The sequence below is a fragment of the Ovis canadensis genome, chromosome 9, assembly GCF_042477335.2.
Source record: "Ovis canadensis isolate MfBH-ARS-UI-01 breed Bighorn chromosome 9, ARS-UI_OviCan_v2, whole genome shotgun sequence".
In the NCBI taxonomy this organism is placed as follows: Eukaryota; Metazoa; Chordata; class Mammalia; order Artiodactyla; family Bovidae; genus Ovis; species Ovis canadensis.
The window spans coordinates 78,294,514-78,311,891 of record NC_091253.1 but is presented as its reverse complement, the minus strand read 5'-3'; the positions used below and the strand labels follow the sequence as shown (position 1 = coordinate 78,311,891).

At 38.6% G+C, this 17,378-nt stretch overlaps 1 protein-coding gene across 1 annotated transcript in view; it reads left to right on the top strand.

Annotated features, from left to right (window-relative positions):
- TRHR (thyrotropin releasing hormone receptor) overlaps nt 1-15,701 on the top strand; it is a 46,751-nt gene extending 31,050 nt beyond the window's left edge. Inside the window, exon 3 of the mRNA XM_069600817.1 lies at nt 15,181-15,701. Within this exon, the coding sequence (XP_069456918.1) occupies nt 15,181-15,588 (408 nt within the window). The 3' untranslated portion in view covers nt 15,589-15,701. The remainder of the gene's footprint in view (nt 1-15,180) is intronic.
- The last annotated feature ends 1,677 nt before the right edge of the window (nt 15,702-17,378 follow it).

Sequence of the window (17,378 nt, the reverse complement as noted above, 5' to 3'; positions counted from 1 at the left end):
ATGGTAATGACGAGTGAAGCTAAAATTTCAAACCATATCTTCTGATTCTCACTCTAAGTTCCATGCTTAACATCAGAAAGTTAGAGTCAATGAAAACGCTGAATTGATAGCTCGACCTCCCCCGCTTTGGCTGTCGCTGTGGGCGCTGCTGGGATGGCTCGGTAAGTAACTCTGTAACTCCGGAGGGGCCCAAGCCTGGTGCGGGCTGTCTCTCCAGGGAGAAAAACAGGTAGAGAGTTGGCTGCCTTTCAGATGCTGTCCGCCCTGTAATCAGGGACTTCGTCCAAGACCTTTAGAACAAGACAACGAAATGCCCACTCAAAGTTTGGCAGCCCTGAGAGCTTTGTTGCTGTTTAGAGACCACCTCTCTTCCCCTCCATCACGCACACTTTACATTTTAAGACATTCTCATTGATTTCCCATCCCTGCCGGGTGAGCAGCTGAGGGATCACTTGTCTGTATTACAGTCTACAGTGTCACCCATATGGGGCCAGAGAAGCAGGAGAGAAATAAGACTGGGAATCTCTTCTTTAGAAAGGATCGATATCTTCATAGAAGTGAGATAGCCCATAACTGGATTTCCAGCTCAGACCCAGCCAAGATGCCTCATGCAGAATTTCTAAGGTCTCTTAAACACACCCTTGGCACAAGGTAAGGAAACCAAAGTAAGACTTATTAAGATAAGCTTTTCCACATGCTTAGCCATTCACCAGTAATTTACCTGGAAGAGAAAACACTCAGAAAAGACCAAATAGGACACTCAACCCATGGCAGATGAGCTGGTGCATTGTTCAAGCATGGCTCATAAAAGAATTCACTGACATTTTATTTTCTAAATTGAGATGTCATTATAATTTGAATCCCAATTGTGCCAGCTGAGTTCTTCCCTTCCCAGCATGTTTCCAAATACCCACCTCCTGTGAGCAAGAAAACATCCAAGCAACAGGAGGGAAGCCTGCTTTTCCTCATGTACAGTTATCAATACCCAAACCTCCCCCTACAATAGTTGCTAGTACTGTGGCAAGCTTTGCAGCTTTGCAAAGGTTACCTAGCACACAGCTGCTTTCTACTCTTAGCAGAAGAGCTAAGAAATCAGAAGCATTCCAAAACTATGTTCCATCAGGACTTGGTATCACAGTGTGAATAGGAATATCTTTGTTAAGTGCTGATAAACCCTGGATAGCACTGAGAATTAGTTTTGGGGGTTTTTGGTTTTTTTTTAACCTTATCTGGGCTCTTTTTTAAAGTTGAAGTATAGCTGATTTACAATGTTGTGTTAGTTTCTGGTGTATAGCAGAGTGATTCTGATATATAAAAATATGTATATTGAAGAACATATACATTCTTTTTCATATTCTATTCCACTATGGCTCATTATCAGATAGAGAATATAGTTCTCTGTGCTGTACAGTGGATCTTGCTCTTTATCTATTTTGTATATAATAGTTTATATCTGCTAATCCCAAACTACTAATTTATTCCTCCCCAACACTTTGGTAACTGTAAATTTGTTCTTTATGTCTGTGAGTGTATTTCTGTTTCATAAATAAGTTCATTTGTATCATATTTTAGATTCTACATAATATAGAAGTGATATCATATGGCATTTGCCTTGCTCTATTTGGCTTACTTTACTTAGTATGATAACCTCCAAGTCCATCCATGTTGCTGCAAATGGCATTGTTTCATTCTTTTTCATGGCTGGGTCATATTCCATTGTGTATTATATACCACATTTTCTTTATCCATTCACGTGTTATTGGACACTTAGTTTGCTTCCATGTCTTGGCTATTGTAAATGGTGCAAGAGTGGAGGAAATGTATCTTTTGGAAATGGAGTTTTCATCTTTTCTGGATATATGCCCCCAAATTGCTGGGACTGCTGGATCATATGGCAACTATTTTTAGTTTTCTGAGGAACTGCCATTCTGTTTTCCACAGTGGCTACACCAGTTTGCAATCCTACCAACAGTGAAGGAGGGTTCCCTTAAGAATTAGTTTTTCATTCTCCCTGCTCTTCTGCACATAGAGCCTTCATCAGTTCCAACCTTTAAGCACACGTTTTGGGTTTTTTGTTTCTTTGTTTGCTTTTTTAATTTGGCTTCCCTTATAGCTCAGTTGGTAAAGAATCCGCCTTCAATGCAGGAGATCCTGGTTCAATTCCTGGATTGGGCAGATCCGCTGGAGAAGGGATAGGATACCCACTCCAGTATTCTGGGGCTTCCCTTGTGGCTCAGCTGTTAAAGAAGCCACCTACAATGTTAGAGACCTGGGTTCAATCCCTGGGTTGGGAATATCCCCTGGAGAAGGGAAAGCCTACCCACTCCAGTATTCTGGCCTGGAGAATTGCATGGACTGTATAGTCCATGGGGTCTCAAAGAGTCCGACATGACTGAGCAACTTTCATTCATTCATTCATTTGGGTTTTTATTTTTTTTCAAACATTAGGGAAAAAATATTTCTTCTCCAAATTCTAGGCATTATATTAAAGAGGATAAGGAGATTTTCAAGTCAAACATACATCTCCTTAAAGTGTGGCTTTATTCTTTAGTGTATGACTTTTCTCAGCATCAGTCTTATCCTTTGTAAAATGTAGATAAAGTAAGGCAGTTGTGAATAAAGTGCCAAGCACATTGCCTGCTACAGAGCAGGCACTTCATACATCTTCATCCTCTTCCTCTCTTTCATCTGCCAATTTCTTTTGCTAGATTGGAATACCTTTCATTTTCATCCAGTTTTCTGCATTCCAGATTGAAATATGTGAAGAAATACTGCACAGTCCCCTCCTCACACAGCCTCTCAGAGATTCTCAGAAAGTGAGGCTTACAACCACTCAGGTCTCTCTCACCCTGAGAGGCATTGGTATAGTTTTGCCCTGAGCCCTGGCTCTACTAACTGGAACAGCTCAACCTTCCACCTTTCTTTCCCACTCTTCCTATATCCGTGCCTCTCCCTATCTTTGCTCTTGAGAGAAAGTACAAGCTTTGAGGGTTCATCCCACATCAAAGCTGGGTGCAGAGTGTTGAGTATTCTCCACAAGAGGTGACTCACACTTGGCATTTGGTGATGCTCAGTGATTATCCTGGAGAACTGGAGGAGTCACAGCAGAAAGGCCACATCGTGTTACACACAGAGGTGTGACACCAACTGTCACTGCTGCTCTCGAATCTCCCCCACAGAGGGCCAACTCGAGGGTCTGCCGGCACACGCAGCACCCCCGGGATGCAGACTCTGGTTTTCTGTCCCCACAATCATCTCACTCAGGAAACAGCTCTGCTTAAAGGAGCTGAGGAAGTCCTCAACACCCATAGAACACTGAAGAAAAAACTTTTCTTCAGTTTCACTGGATATACCACACTTGGATATTTATATTTGAAAAGTCTTGTATCACCATTTTTTTTTCACTTAATTTCTCCTTCTCCACCCTCAGCCATCGCCAAGGACAACCACAGTGTCTCTACTGGGAACCCCTGCTAATACTTTCATGGACCTTTAAAATTAGAGTAGAGCCCCAAAACTCTCCAAAATTCTTACCAGAATGACTATTCTGAGTGGAACATTTAGATACAGTACTTGACAGGTGGAGTCAAGAAGCCTATGCCTTAGCATCCCTGTGTGGCTTCTTGTCAAGAAATCTGCAAGTAATCCACAACACAGGTTATGGCCGTCCACAACCTCTCCACCATGAATCACCACTCAGACTTTATTCACTTTTATTATACTTTTCCTGACTTAGAGTTGATTCCAACCCCTTCTCCGGCCCCATCATTCAATTTTTAAATCCCATCAATGAAATAACTCCAAGATATGAAACATCCACATTGAGGATAACTGTCATTTTTAAACTGTCTGTGAAGACAGTAAGTCAAAACAAAGCAGAACAGGCTGAAAGTGGAAAATTCAAGGGGCCCCCAAGCAATGTTGAGACTTGGCTAAATTCAGATTTGCATAATTGTCTAGTCAAGTTTTTCCTTCCATTGTGCCAATTAATGTCACTAAATGCAAAGGGTCATCAATCACATTGATCACAGGTCATCTGGAAGGAAACATTCTCAGTAACAGAACATTTTGTTAATATGCAGCTATACAGGAGAATGTGGATAAGTTCCAAACACAGAATGTATTGTTACCCTTCAAAGAATGGCATTAGAAGATTAAAGGCTAACTTTTATATCCATTAACCAACAAATGTGTCCAGAGGAAGTACACTTCTGAAAATAAGAATATTCCAGCCAGAAGTGCAAGAACTAGAGCACTTTGCTAATTTAAAGAGCCCTACCCCCCAATACCTTTGGAAGGACTGATGCTAAAGCTGAAACTCCAATACTTTGGCCACCTGATACGAAGAGTTGACTCATTGGAAAAGACTCTGATCCTGGGAGGGATTGGGGTCAGGAGGATAAGGGGACGACAGAGGAGGAGATGGCTGGATGGCATCACCGACTCAATGGACATGAGTTTGAATGAACTCCAGGAGTTGGTGATGGACAGGGAGGCCTGGCGTGCTGCAATTCATGGGGTCACAAAGAGGCAGACACGACTGAGTGACTGAAGTGACTGACTGACCCCCACACAGACTTCCACAATTATATTTTAACATTTGCAAAAAATATTTACTCAGTAATAATTTAGCTGTGCATGAACACATTACATCACAGACATGTGTTCTCCCAACCTGTTGTACAATCCTACGGAAGTTAGTTGTTGATTTACTGTGTTCATGAAGCCTAAAACAGAACTTTAGCATTATAGAATGTGAGATCCAACCTGATAAACAGCTTATTTAAAAGTTAAAGTTACCTGTTATGATGCTTTTGATAATCATTCATTATAAAAGAAAAGTGGTAAATATTCTTCAAATACATTTGCTGATGTGGTTGTCATCTCCTGTTATATGACTTTGCCTTTTCAGTTCCAAGAAAGATTTTTCAAATTGCCCTGCAATTTAGATAGTCTGCCACTAAATGACAGCTAAGTGTTTAAGTGGGCCTTTTATTAAGTAATTTTTGTCTAACCATTCTTTTTAAAACTTCTATAGATTCAGTTTTTAACTTAACAGTACTCCTGAAAAAGGATTCAATTATTTGCTTTCTTCTCCAAGTGACACCTGTAGATCTTTCTAGAATGCCATGTCTTCAACAATATTTCAGTTATAATGAACTTTTCGAAGAGAAACAACAGTAGGTCTAGAAGCCAGGGTCTTGAGCCTAGAGAAGCATTGTGTTCTTAGTTAGCTACAGGATATTGAAATAAATTCTAGTCATTTCTTCAATACTTCAAGAAACTGCATCACCTCTCTGAATGCAGCGATTAAGATAATTATCAACAATCACTGTGGTTAGGAACTGAATGGAGGGATACAAATGCCCCAGGGGCTGTTTCCCTTTGCCTGGCTGCATAACCCCCAATAACAAAACTCAATCATGTGAAAATGATCACAAACATGTCTGAATATTGTCTCATCAGTAGCATATGAGCTAGATTTGCGTGGAATGTTCAAATTGGAGAGAAAGCCAGATTGTCTACTTACTGGCTCAGAATGTGAGGTTCAAACATGTCACGTGACCTGTCCAGTTTCCTCAGAGCTCAGAGGTGGACTGTGAAACCAAGATACCAGGTGCCCACTGTGCTTTGTCCCTCACTCACATGCAGAAGGACCGTGTCACAGCCTTTATCTCCCAGGAGGGAATGTCTAGATAATAGCAAGACCCATGACTAAGCACAGGATGTTTTTCTGAACCATACACAGAATCAAAAATCAGAAAAAATTTTTCTTTATAAGTACAAGAGTTTCAACTAAATCTCCTAGAGTACTCTGAGATATTGATAAATTGCCCATGACTTCTTGGACTAATAAACTAATCTTTGATTAATCACAATTTCCTCAGATTTTACATAACCAGATCCTCATAAGTGATATAGTATTAATTGGGCTATAACCCCAAAAGACGGAAGTTTCCATTTTACTTTTTATGTAATTTTATTACTTTTGCATTTTCTTGTTTGTTTTTTCCCTAGGAAATATATTAGTATGAAGGATTCTTGTCTGCCTTGTTATGACAATTTTTCCCTAATCAGTACTTCCTAAATGTAACACTCTAATTTGGGGCAAAAATCATATGTAATTCCAGGGCTACCACTGATTCCTGCTGACATTTTTGTCCAGTAGCTGAGTCGTATCCAACTCTTTGTGACCCCATGGACTGCAGCACGCCAGGCTTCCCTGTCCTTCACAATATTATCCTTTCAAATACTTCATAAACATTATTTGCAGCAATTAGAAGGCTTACCATATATGTTGATTTTTGTAATTATCTGGGAGAAAGTGAGACTTAGTCACTTTCAACAGACCTTAGTTTAATAACTAGCTTTGCTTTTATATGTGAGCTGTAGGACCTTATTACTTTGCTTCTCTGAGCTCAGTTACCATTCATCAGTGAAATGGGAATAATAACACCTGTTTGACAGATCTCACTGGGACATTAACAGAAAATGGTTTAAGGGCAATGAAAGTATTTTGTTAATTTCAAGAAATTAAGCAATTAACTGCTATCAGGACTCCACTCAGGATTTAGGGTGTTGACAAGAAAGTGGCATTTTTTTCCCCTGGAAGATCTTGATCATTTAGATCAAGTACAGCTAAGAACAACAACAACGAAAAAAAAAAAACAGATATTGAAAAAGTAATTTTGTGTCTACACTTGAGACGAGGCCAACCATACCACTTCTGCGCTGGACTCTTGTTCCCTATTCAAGAACATAGCTCTTCCAATTGTCTTCTTTCTCCATCTGGATCATAAAATTTCCCCTCTCCATGAGGATTGTTCCCTAAGCAAACAAAGATGCTGTAATGTCTCTCATCTTTAAAAAAAAAAATTGATTCTTCATCTCCCTCTGATAGCCCTTCTGCTTTTCTGTTCCTTTTCCCAGAAAAACTCTCAAAAGGTATGCTTATAACCTCTATTCATTTTTTCCATCTTCCCTTGAACCCACTCCAAACAGGCTTGCCTAATAAATGAAAGTTTTTATTTGCATAAATAAATAATGCTTTTCTCCAAAATACTTATTTCCTCTTACTCATGCTTTTCTGTCTTGTAGTTGGTCTCCAAGTTTACAAAAATAGTCTAAGAGGGTTGTTTTAACTGTGTATATTTTGTCTTTGCTCTTTCGCTTTCTTGAGTCCTGATCTGCAAAACCAGTTAGTACTTTTTACTAGGCATTATAGTAATAACTATCAGAAGTGGATAAATAAAATGTGGTATATACATAGGATGGAATATTATTCAGCAATAAAAGAAATGAAGTACTGATACATGCCACAACATGGATGAACCTTAAAAAACATTATGCTAAATGGAAGACACCAATCAGACACAAAAGACTTCATGATCCCAATTATATGAGATGTTCAAATAGGCAAATCTATGAAAATATAAAGTATATTAGTCCCTGGGATGGATGGGGGAAGGTAGAGAGTGACTGTTAATAGGTATAGAGTTTCTTTGGGGGATGATAGAAATGTCCAAAAATTAGATTATGATAATGGTTGCAAAACCCTTGAATTGTACACTTTAAGTGAGTCAACTTAATTATATGTAAATTATATCTCTATAAAGTAATGTACAATTTAATGTCATCAGTCACAAGTCCAGTTGGTAACCTGTTCCTCTGGTAATTGGTGTCAAGAATGGCAGTTAACCTCTGTGGCCTTCCTCTAAAAACTCCATAACTTCACTTCAACCATGAGGAAAACATCCAAACTCGAGCTGGAGGATATTCTATAAAATGCCTCACCAGTAATGCTCCTCAAAGCTATCAAGAACGTCAAACGAAGGAAAGTTAGAGAAATGGTCACAGCCCAGAGGAACCTGAGGAGACGCAATGACTACATATACTGCATGGGATCCTGGAACAGAAAAAAGGGCGTGAAGTCTGTATCAAGCATGGAGTTAGCTAATTCTGTGTAAGGATTGTCATTAATTGTGACAAAGTAAATGCACCATACTAGTGTAAGGTCTTAGTAATAGTGGAACTTTGATGTCGAGTATTTGAACACTCTGTGACAATTCTATAAATCTAATGCTGTTTTCTTAAAGGCAAGATACGAATGTTAGCTAATAGCTTTAGAACTTGTAGTAAGAGTCATAGAGATGGTAGTTAGGAAAACAAGTTTCCTCAGCAGCCTAGAATAGAGAACCTAGTTAGCCTCTGGCTTTTCACAGGCAGCACACATAGGCAAAGTTAAGCTTGAATCCATTCAAGGAGCTGTACTCTCAACCTTAACAATAAGATAGACACCTATCCAGTTCACATCTTTGTTTAAAAAAATTTTTAAGGAAGAAAAGAAATACTTTTGAAAGTATTTATTTATTTAAAGTATTTATTTTCTTTTTTAAAGGAAAAAAAGAAATAGTTTTTATTTAGAGATTTTATAAAGATAGCAAAATGAGGTTTTGAGGATTGAGTTAAAACTTCCTTGTGAGAACTCTATACCACTTATTCCATATAATTAAATGTTGAAAGAGTAAAACATCTATTTGGTTAATGGGGGAGGTTTCACGCATATGTGCTTAGTTGCTCAGTCGTGTCACTCGTTGTGACCCCATGGACTGCAGCCCGCCAGGTTCCTCTATCCATAGGATTCTCCAGGCAAGAATACTAGAATGGGTAGTCTTTCCCTTCTCCAGGGAATCTTTCTGACCCAGGGATCAAACCCCTGTCTCCGGCATTGTCAGACGGATTCTTTGCATTCTGAGCCACCAGGGAAGCCCAAAATATCTATAGCCAGGGCTTGATTTTAAAGTTTCAAGCTGGTCTACATGAAAAAGACAGCCCTTCACCATGGTGGCCAAGGGCAGAGGCCTGCCCAGTTTAGACCGTCCTGTTACCACCGCCCTCTCCTCAACCATCTCTGTAGGCAGCTTCTCAAGCTAAACATACTTAACTGATTCTTATGACCTCTTTTCCTGGTCCTCAATATACTCTGCAAAAATGGCTGCCTATTTCTTCATTGACTTAGCTCCATGAAGCTAATGTTTTTAGGACTCAACACTGCATCTCCTTTGGCAGCTGTCCTAACACAGGGAACACCAAGTACCCCACAGAAAATGATGGGTTTTGTAATGGTTTCTACAAGCTTCCTAGAGAAAGAGGTCACTCCACTGCTTTCCATGGTCTGCAGTTGAAACTTGCACACTAAATTACTTCTGGTCCTCATGCTATGCCTCACTATCTCATGCCTCCAGCTTGTCACACACACCCAATCTCTGCAGTAACACTTTTCCAGTCTCTCTTTACCTTCAGACTTTGGCTTAACTATCACTGACACCAAACCCTCACTCACCAATCTTCAATCCCAAATCCAGATCAGGGGCTCTCAGAACCAAAACTTTCCTCTCTCTTAGCATTGATCACATTGTATCAGATTGTAAAATACATGAAGCCACTGGCAATGTGTCTCTGGATTACTGTCAAATCCTTTAGAGCCAGAAGATTAACTGGTACCCAATAGGAATGCAAATGAATCTCTTGAAATAAATGGATAAATAAATTCCTTCCCAATCAAAAATATGTGATAAGATCATTTCCCCCTGAAAACTGTTTCATGCTGTTTCTCAAAGACCAGTAGGTCCTGGGGAAGAGGCTTCTGTAAAGAAGTAATCTTTCAACTCATTGCATATCCGATGCACTTCCCCAGCAAAATATCAGTGCTTAAAAACAATGGCCCACTACAATATTGTAATCAGCTTCCAATTAAAATAAATTAATTAATTAAAAAATAAAATCATTTATTAAATTTTTATTTTTACTTTATTTTACTTTATAATACTGTATTGGTTTTGCCATACATTGAAATGAATCCACCACGGGTGTACATGCATTCCCAAACATGAACCCCCCTCCCACCACCCTCCCCATAGCATCTCTCTGGGTCATCCCCGTGCACCAGCTCCAAGCATGCTGTATCTTGCATCGGACATAGACTGGCGATTCAATTCTTACATGATAGTACACATGTTTCAATGCCATTCTCCCAAATCATCCCACCCTCTCCCTCTCCCTCTGAGTCCAAAAGTCCGCTATACACATCTGTGTCTTTTTTGCTGTCTTGCATACAGGGTCATCATTGCCGTCTTTCTAAATTCCGTATATATGTGTTAGTATACTGTACTGGTGTTTTTCTTTCTGGCTTACTTCACTCTGTATAATTGGCTCCGGTTTCATCCATCTCATCAGAACTGATTCAAATGTATTCTTTTTAATGGCTGAGTAATACTCCATTGTGTATATGTACCACAGCTTTCTTATCCACTCATCTGCTGATGGACATCTAGGTTGTTTCCATGTCCTGGCTAATATAAACAGTGCTGTGATGAACATTATGGGTACATGTGTCTCTTTCAATTCTGGTTTCCTTGGTGTGTATGCCCAGCAGTGGGATTGCTGGGTCATAAGGCAGTTCTATTTGCAATTTTTTAAGGAATCTCCACACTGTTCTCCACAGTGGCTGTACTAGTTTGTATTCCCTCCAACAGTGTAGGTGGGTTCCCTTTTCTCCACACCCTCTCCAGCATTTATTGCTTGCAGATTTTTGGATCGCAGCCATTCTGACTGGTGTGAAGTGGTACCTCATTGTGGTTTTGATTTGCATTTCTCTAATAATGAGTGATGTTGAGCATCTTTTCATGTGTTTGCTAGCCATCTGTATGTCTTCTTTGGAGAAATGTCTATTTAGTTCTTTGGCCCATTTTTTGATTGGGTCATTTATTTTTCTGGAATTGAGCTGCATAAGTTGCTTGTATATTTTTGAGATTAGTTGTTTGTCAGTTGCTTCATTTGCTATTATTTTCTCCCATTCAGAAGGCTGTCTTTTCACCTTGCTTATATTTTTCTTTGTTGTACAGAAGCTTTTAATTTTAATTAGATCCCATTTGTTTATTTTTGCTTTTATTTCCAGAATTCTGGGAGGTGGATCATAGAGGATCCTGCTGTGATATAAAAATTTAATAAAAGAAAAAAAAACTTAAATAAGATGATGTATAGACAAGTAACTAAGCCAATAAACTTATGCATCGTAGGTATGTTTTAAATAGTGGGACTGAAATAGTTCAGATATTTTTGTTTCCTCTGGAGATGTCTAAATGATTTGCTTCTGTTAACTCAATATAACTTAAAAGTAGTACAGTGAAATAAGCTGGAAATATTGATATTTTCTCAAATATCAAAGAGCCCAGTTAAACCCATTTTAATATGAAGACAATTCTTAATGATCCATGATGTGACAACTCCATGTATTCTTTATATCAATAACATATTTAAATTATTGCTATATGGTCAATTAATAAACTTTCAAATGTAATTAAACTAGGTATAAAGAATATATATATATCCTACTCAACATTTGCATTTTTGAGAAAACCACTATAAATAATTGCCCAAAATCACAGGACTGTTATTATTTTTTTTTTGCTCTTCATATAATATTTTTGTTGCTATCCACATGAGAGAACATTGTGGAATATGAACAGTAGAATCACAGTTTCATGAAAATAAATGCATTTGTTTCATCAAAAAAAAATAAAATCATACACACAAGAAAAAAACAATGGCCCAAAGATATTTTCAAATTTGCATTTTTGTCACTTATTTAGAATCACAGCAGAAGTAAAACTTCAACAACCAACAGTGAAATTAATTGGGTATGAAAGACAGTCTCCAGGACATTTCCTTTCTAGGTGTTTGCTCCTATATTAAGAAACTGTTGAAATCCAAGCTATGGCTACACAAAACACTTGTGAACATTTTAGAAAGTGATTAAATGCAAATAGAGATATTTGGAATTGACTAAAATAGTTCTGAGTGAAATTAAATGTATTCTCTATCAGCCCACTGGGGACATTTTTTCCTCTGGGTCAGTCATAGAAACATCATTGTATTTGTTTCATTCAACATGCCTTAAAATTTTTAAAAATATATTTCAAGCAAAAAGCTGAAATGTATTAAGGATTCATTTTACTAATTAACTAATCTCTATTTAAAAGGGATTTTTAATGTTAAAAAAATTAAATGTTTACAAAAATTCTCTACCAATACTTTGAAGTGTTAAAACACAGAAAAGGATCATGTTTATGTATTTTGAAATAATTATTTCTATATCTGAATTTACTCAGCATTTATTGAGGGCTGTCTTATGTCACGTGTGTGTGTGTATGTGTGTGTGTGTGTGTGTGTGTGTGTGTGGGTAGGTGGGTGGGTGGGTGCGCGCGCAAGAGCTCAGTTCGTGTCCGACTATTTGCGATCCCATGGACTGTAGCCCACCAGGCTCTTCTGTCCTTGGGATTTCTGAGGCAAGAATATTGGAGTATTCTTGGAGTGTTCTGGAGTTGTCATTTCCTTCTCCAGTGAATCTTCCTGACCCAGGGATTGAACCCACATCTGCGGGCATCTCCTGTGTTGCAGGCAGATTCTTTATCTACTGAGCCACCTAAGTAGCCCTCTCTTATGTCACATACTAAATTAAATCCCCAAGGAAAGAGAAATGAACAGACTTTACTCATGTCCTGAAGAAAGTTCACCATCTATTGGACAGGTGGACAAATATAACTCATTGAAATAAGAAGTGTGGGGAGTGATGCCAAAGTATACATTGGGGGCACATGGCAGAGGTGCTAACCTAAAAACTGACTGCTTTCCTCTAAGACAATGGAAGTTGCTCCCACACTTGCATCAAGTAAAAACATGTAGGTAAATATTAAATGTGGATTTAATGTTTTACCTGAAAATTTTGTAGGGAAAAACTAAACAGATACAATTTAATCTTAAAGTTCAGAAATTGAGCAGCAATAAGTAAGCTGGAATTATACTTAGAAGAAGTTGAATGTTTTTGGCAACATATGGGGATAACATAGTAGAAATCTCATTAATGAAAATGAGTCTCACAGTGAGAGCAAACTATAAAGAAAAGAGCATGAGCTTTGGCTTAAGCAGACTTAGCTTGAATCATGGCTGTCCTTTACTAGCTATGTGTCTTTAGACAATCACATAGACTCTCTAAACCTCAATTTCTTCGTATGCAAAATACTAGCTTACACATTAATAAGCATTAAATAAGATCATGTTTACATTTCTTTATGACAGACCATTATAAAGACTCAAATGTAATGCTGGCATTCCAGCTGTAAATTAAGCCAGGGGCTCAAATATAGGATGCTCAGTCATTGGCAAGGCATGGAAGGATGTTGGCAAGTGTGGAGCAGTGGCCTGATGTCAGAGAACCTGAAGTACCAGGCAGTGGACAAAGCAGAGATGTGAGTGATGACGATGATGACAAAGATGATAATTACTATGGTTCCTTCCAAAGCTCAGAATACTTATCACTGAATTAAGCTTTTAATTTCCTAGGATCAGTTAAAGTATTTACTCCTAATCTTCAATGTCAGCTTAAGAAAAAGCAGGCTTCCATTAACCTCTTGTCTGAATAGATCCTCCTTATCTCTGAAAGAAGGCAGGATCTCTGGAATGTTTTGCTTGGTATTATATTAGTCAATGGGAATATCACTTTCTACTGAGCAACTTCTGTGCCCCAGTAAGCCAAATATAAAATACAATTATCCTACCTGCACCGAGTCAGTAAAACAGTGAACAGTGATCACCCAGGGCATGAGGTAGAGCAGGAGGGCTTGGGGGACATTCTTCAAGGGCAGAGAGAGCTTCAGGAAAGTGATCAAATGGCCCTGGAAGCCATAGAAACACAGTAACTTGAGACTGGGTAGATAGATAGTACTTAGGTTCCACTGCGGAGAAGTTGTAGGAGCTATTAAAAAAAAAAAAAAGATATTAGTGGTTCAAAAAGCTATAAAGGCTATGCGTGTCCATAAGTGGGCTTCCCTGGTGGTTCAGATGGTAAAGAATCTGCCTGCAATGTGGGAAACCTGGGTTCAATCCCTGGGTTGGGAAGATCCCTTGGAGAAGGGAACAGCTACCCACTCTAGTACTCTGGCCTGGAGAATTCCATGGACAGAGGAGCCTGACAGGCTACAGTCGATGGGGTCACACAGAGTCAGAGAAAAATTAGAAGTTTTACAGCAAATGGTATTTGGAAAGCTCAGAAAGGAGACAACTGCTATAGAATAATAGCAAGAGGACAGCATTACCCCCACAATGCAGGATTTGTAGGAGTGCCTGGGGTGAACAAGATACGGTTAAAGGGTAAGACAGAGTCCCAGAATCAGAAGGAATACTAGTGGGGAAAAGGAAGGTATTCTAACAGAGAAGAGTAAGATGGATTCTGTCATCAGTATTAAGTACAAGGAGCTGAATTTATAGTGGATACTAATAATGGAGCAGATATCTAGCTGTGGAATCCTTATTTCTACACAGTGGGATCTCTCTTGATGCCAGAACAAGCTAGAGGCTGGCAGTGGGGGCTTCAGAAAAGCAGCTGGGAGGTTAAAGGAGGAAGCATCAGTCCCTCCTATTTCAAGTATTTTCAAGTTCAGAACATCTAGAAAGTCTGGGCTGAGGAAGCTGAACTTTTTCAAACACTGCAAGGGACTAAAGATAACTGAAAACTGATTTTAAAATATGTAAAGTGTTGCTCTTGAAGAAAAGGTGAGTAAAGATGGGATTGGATCCAAGGTCTCCTAATGCTTACTTCTCATGCCTCGGGTCATATTCTCAGATTGCAATTTCAGCTGTGACTTCATGGCTATCGTGGGTGGTCCCTGCTCTCAGAGAACATTGCACTTTATCCATGGTCTTCTGGCTGTCTCTCCTCTTCTCCTCCTCAAGATTCTCTCTAAAGCCCCCAGAAGTTTCCAGACAGGAGAATCCTGGAGGTACAGGGCAATTTAAATAAGGCACCTCTCAACAAAGGGCAGTTGGTGAATAAATGCCTCCCAAGCTGGACAAGTGATCCAAATATATCACTTGACCCAAAATTTTCCACAGTGGGAGCTGTCAAAAATACATCTTGTTTTGGCTTTTTCTCCTCTGTCCACTCTGTCCTCTGTGCCTTTAATCCTGCTCCCTGGGTTCATCTCCCAAATAAACTGCCCTCACCCAAGTCCGTGCCTTGGGACTAAAGTTTGGAAGAGGTCAGAGAGGGAGTCGTCTTATTTTCATACTTTGGTCCTGTTCTGTTTTAATTTGTGTTTGCACTGCTTTTCTGTTTCTCCATAGGTCACCAAGATGCTGGCAGTGGTCGTCATCCTGTTTGCCCTTTTATGGATGCCCTACAGAACCCTTGTGGTTGTCAACTCATTTCTCTCCAGCCCTTTCCAAGAAAATTGGTTCTTGCTCTTTTGCAGAATTTGCATTTATCTCAACAGTGCCATCAACCCAGTGATTTACAATCTCATGTCTCAGAAATTTCGTGCAGCCTTCAGAAAGCTCTGCAACTGTAAGCAGAAGCCAGTGGAGAAACCAGCTAACTACAGCGTGGCCCTAAATTACAGCGTCATCAAGGAGTCTGACCATTTCAGCACAGAGCTGGATGACATTACTGTCACTGACACTTACTTGTCTGCCACAAAGGTGTCTTTTGATGACACCTGCTTGGCTTCTGAAGTAACCTTCAGCCAAAGTTGATTGATGGAGTAGAGAAAACGGATGATAAAGAAAATGAGAATCTGTGCAGTTATCAACCCAAGAGAGGAAACAGCCGATTACTTGTATGTGACGACAGAGCAGACAAATTCTTTGCTGATGCTCTCATAAATCCTGGCCCAAGGTACTCTATCCCATGAGAATGATTCTGTTTCATCCTCATATCAAAAAACATTCATCATAAAAAAAAATTGAGCAGATCTGTGAAAGATCCAGATGGTGGAAACTTTCCATTTAGAGACGTTTCACTGTATATTCTGGGGCTGTGAATTTTAGATAAAATCAAGGCATCGATTTACCTATTCAGTATAACTTTATCAAATGTTTTTTCTCACCCCCTCCAGATTATTTATACATTTGAGAATTTGGAAACATAAAAAATTTTAATGTTTTCATTTAGCATTTCATTTTAATAATGTACAGTACTGTCTTCATGAATATCTGAAACTATAGTGAAATATAGAAAAAACACTTTATTTGTTGAGTAAAAATGAGATTTCAGACAAATATATTCACTGCTTAAAAAATATCATAATGCCCATAAAATTCTGAGTTGGTTTTTTTATATTTTACAAAGTAGATGGTCATCATTCAGCTTTAGTGTAAATAACCAAAACCTCAACATAACCAAAATTACAAATTGAGAAGACATGTAGATTTGATATTTAAATAAGTCCAGTTCTATACTCTTAAAGCCTTCAAAATGATGGGTAAGACCAGAAAAATAACTAAATTAAATAACTGTGAAGATACAGACACATAATTAATATTGAAAAGTATAACCAAGACAAGAGCAAGGTTTTACTTTTTACTCTGAAACTTTTAAGGAAGAAAATCCTATTTTTGAGCATTCCCATGTATAAACTACTGAGCCATGTCAAGCAAATCCTTCTAGCTGAATCTAGCTTAAAAGTCTGAAACATTCTCAAAAGCTTAGTTGCTATTCTAAGTGACCAAAGGCTGACTATTACACTTCCCGATGAAGACCCTACTGAGCATTGTAGTCACTGGATTTTAACTTGTCTGCAAGTGTCTTTCCTGCCTTCCTGCTTGTCTTTTGTAGGTTCTTCTTTTCTTTTTTTCCCAAATGCTTGTGATTGTGATATTTTGTTTACAGATTCTAAATCAAAGCAATGAAAAATTTTGTCAGCATTATGTTCAATAGAGCTAAAATTGATTTCATCTCACTGTTAATATATCTTCACAGTTACAACTTAGGCCTGTGATTATTAGAGAGATGTAAATGTGAATCCCTCAGGTCCTGCTTTAATCCCTTTTGGTTGACTCGTCTACTAAGATCTGGCTAATCAATATCTCCATGTCAAAATGGCCCTCGGTGTTGATTCAGGAATAGCTGAATTTTAATGATTGGGTTGAAAAGTACTGGGTACTTTTAAGTGCCTGCAAAGACTGGCATTTTCCCTCTCCAGGGTATATCCCTACCTTGTGACTTTTTTCTGAAACCTATTGCTAATGATCATTACAACACAAATACCTTGTTTATGAGGAATGTGTTACTCAGTTTTGGAAACTTCAGCTTTTAAATGCCACTTCATGGAGACTCTGCCATCTAAAACCTCAATCCCGAATATGCTTTGGTGAAAATTGGCCTCATCTACTCCATGAAAACATTCTTATCCTATCACTGTGGCAGTAAAAAAATGCAAGCAAACATTTATAGGAAATGCCCTAAAAATCTGTATGCATGACACAAAGAAATCTATTTTAACTGACTTTTCATCCTGGATTAAAGGTTGAATTTGGAATCGTAT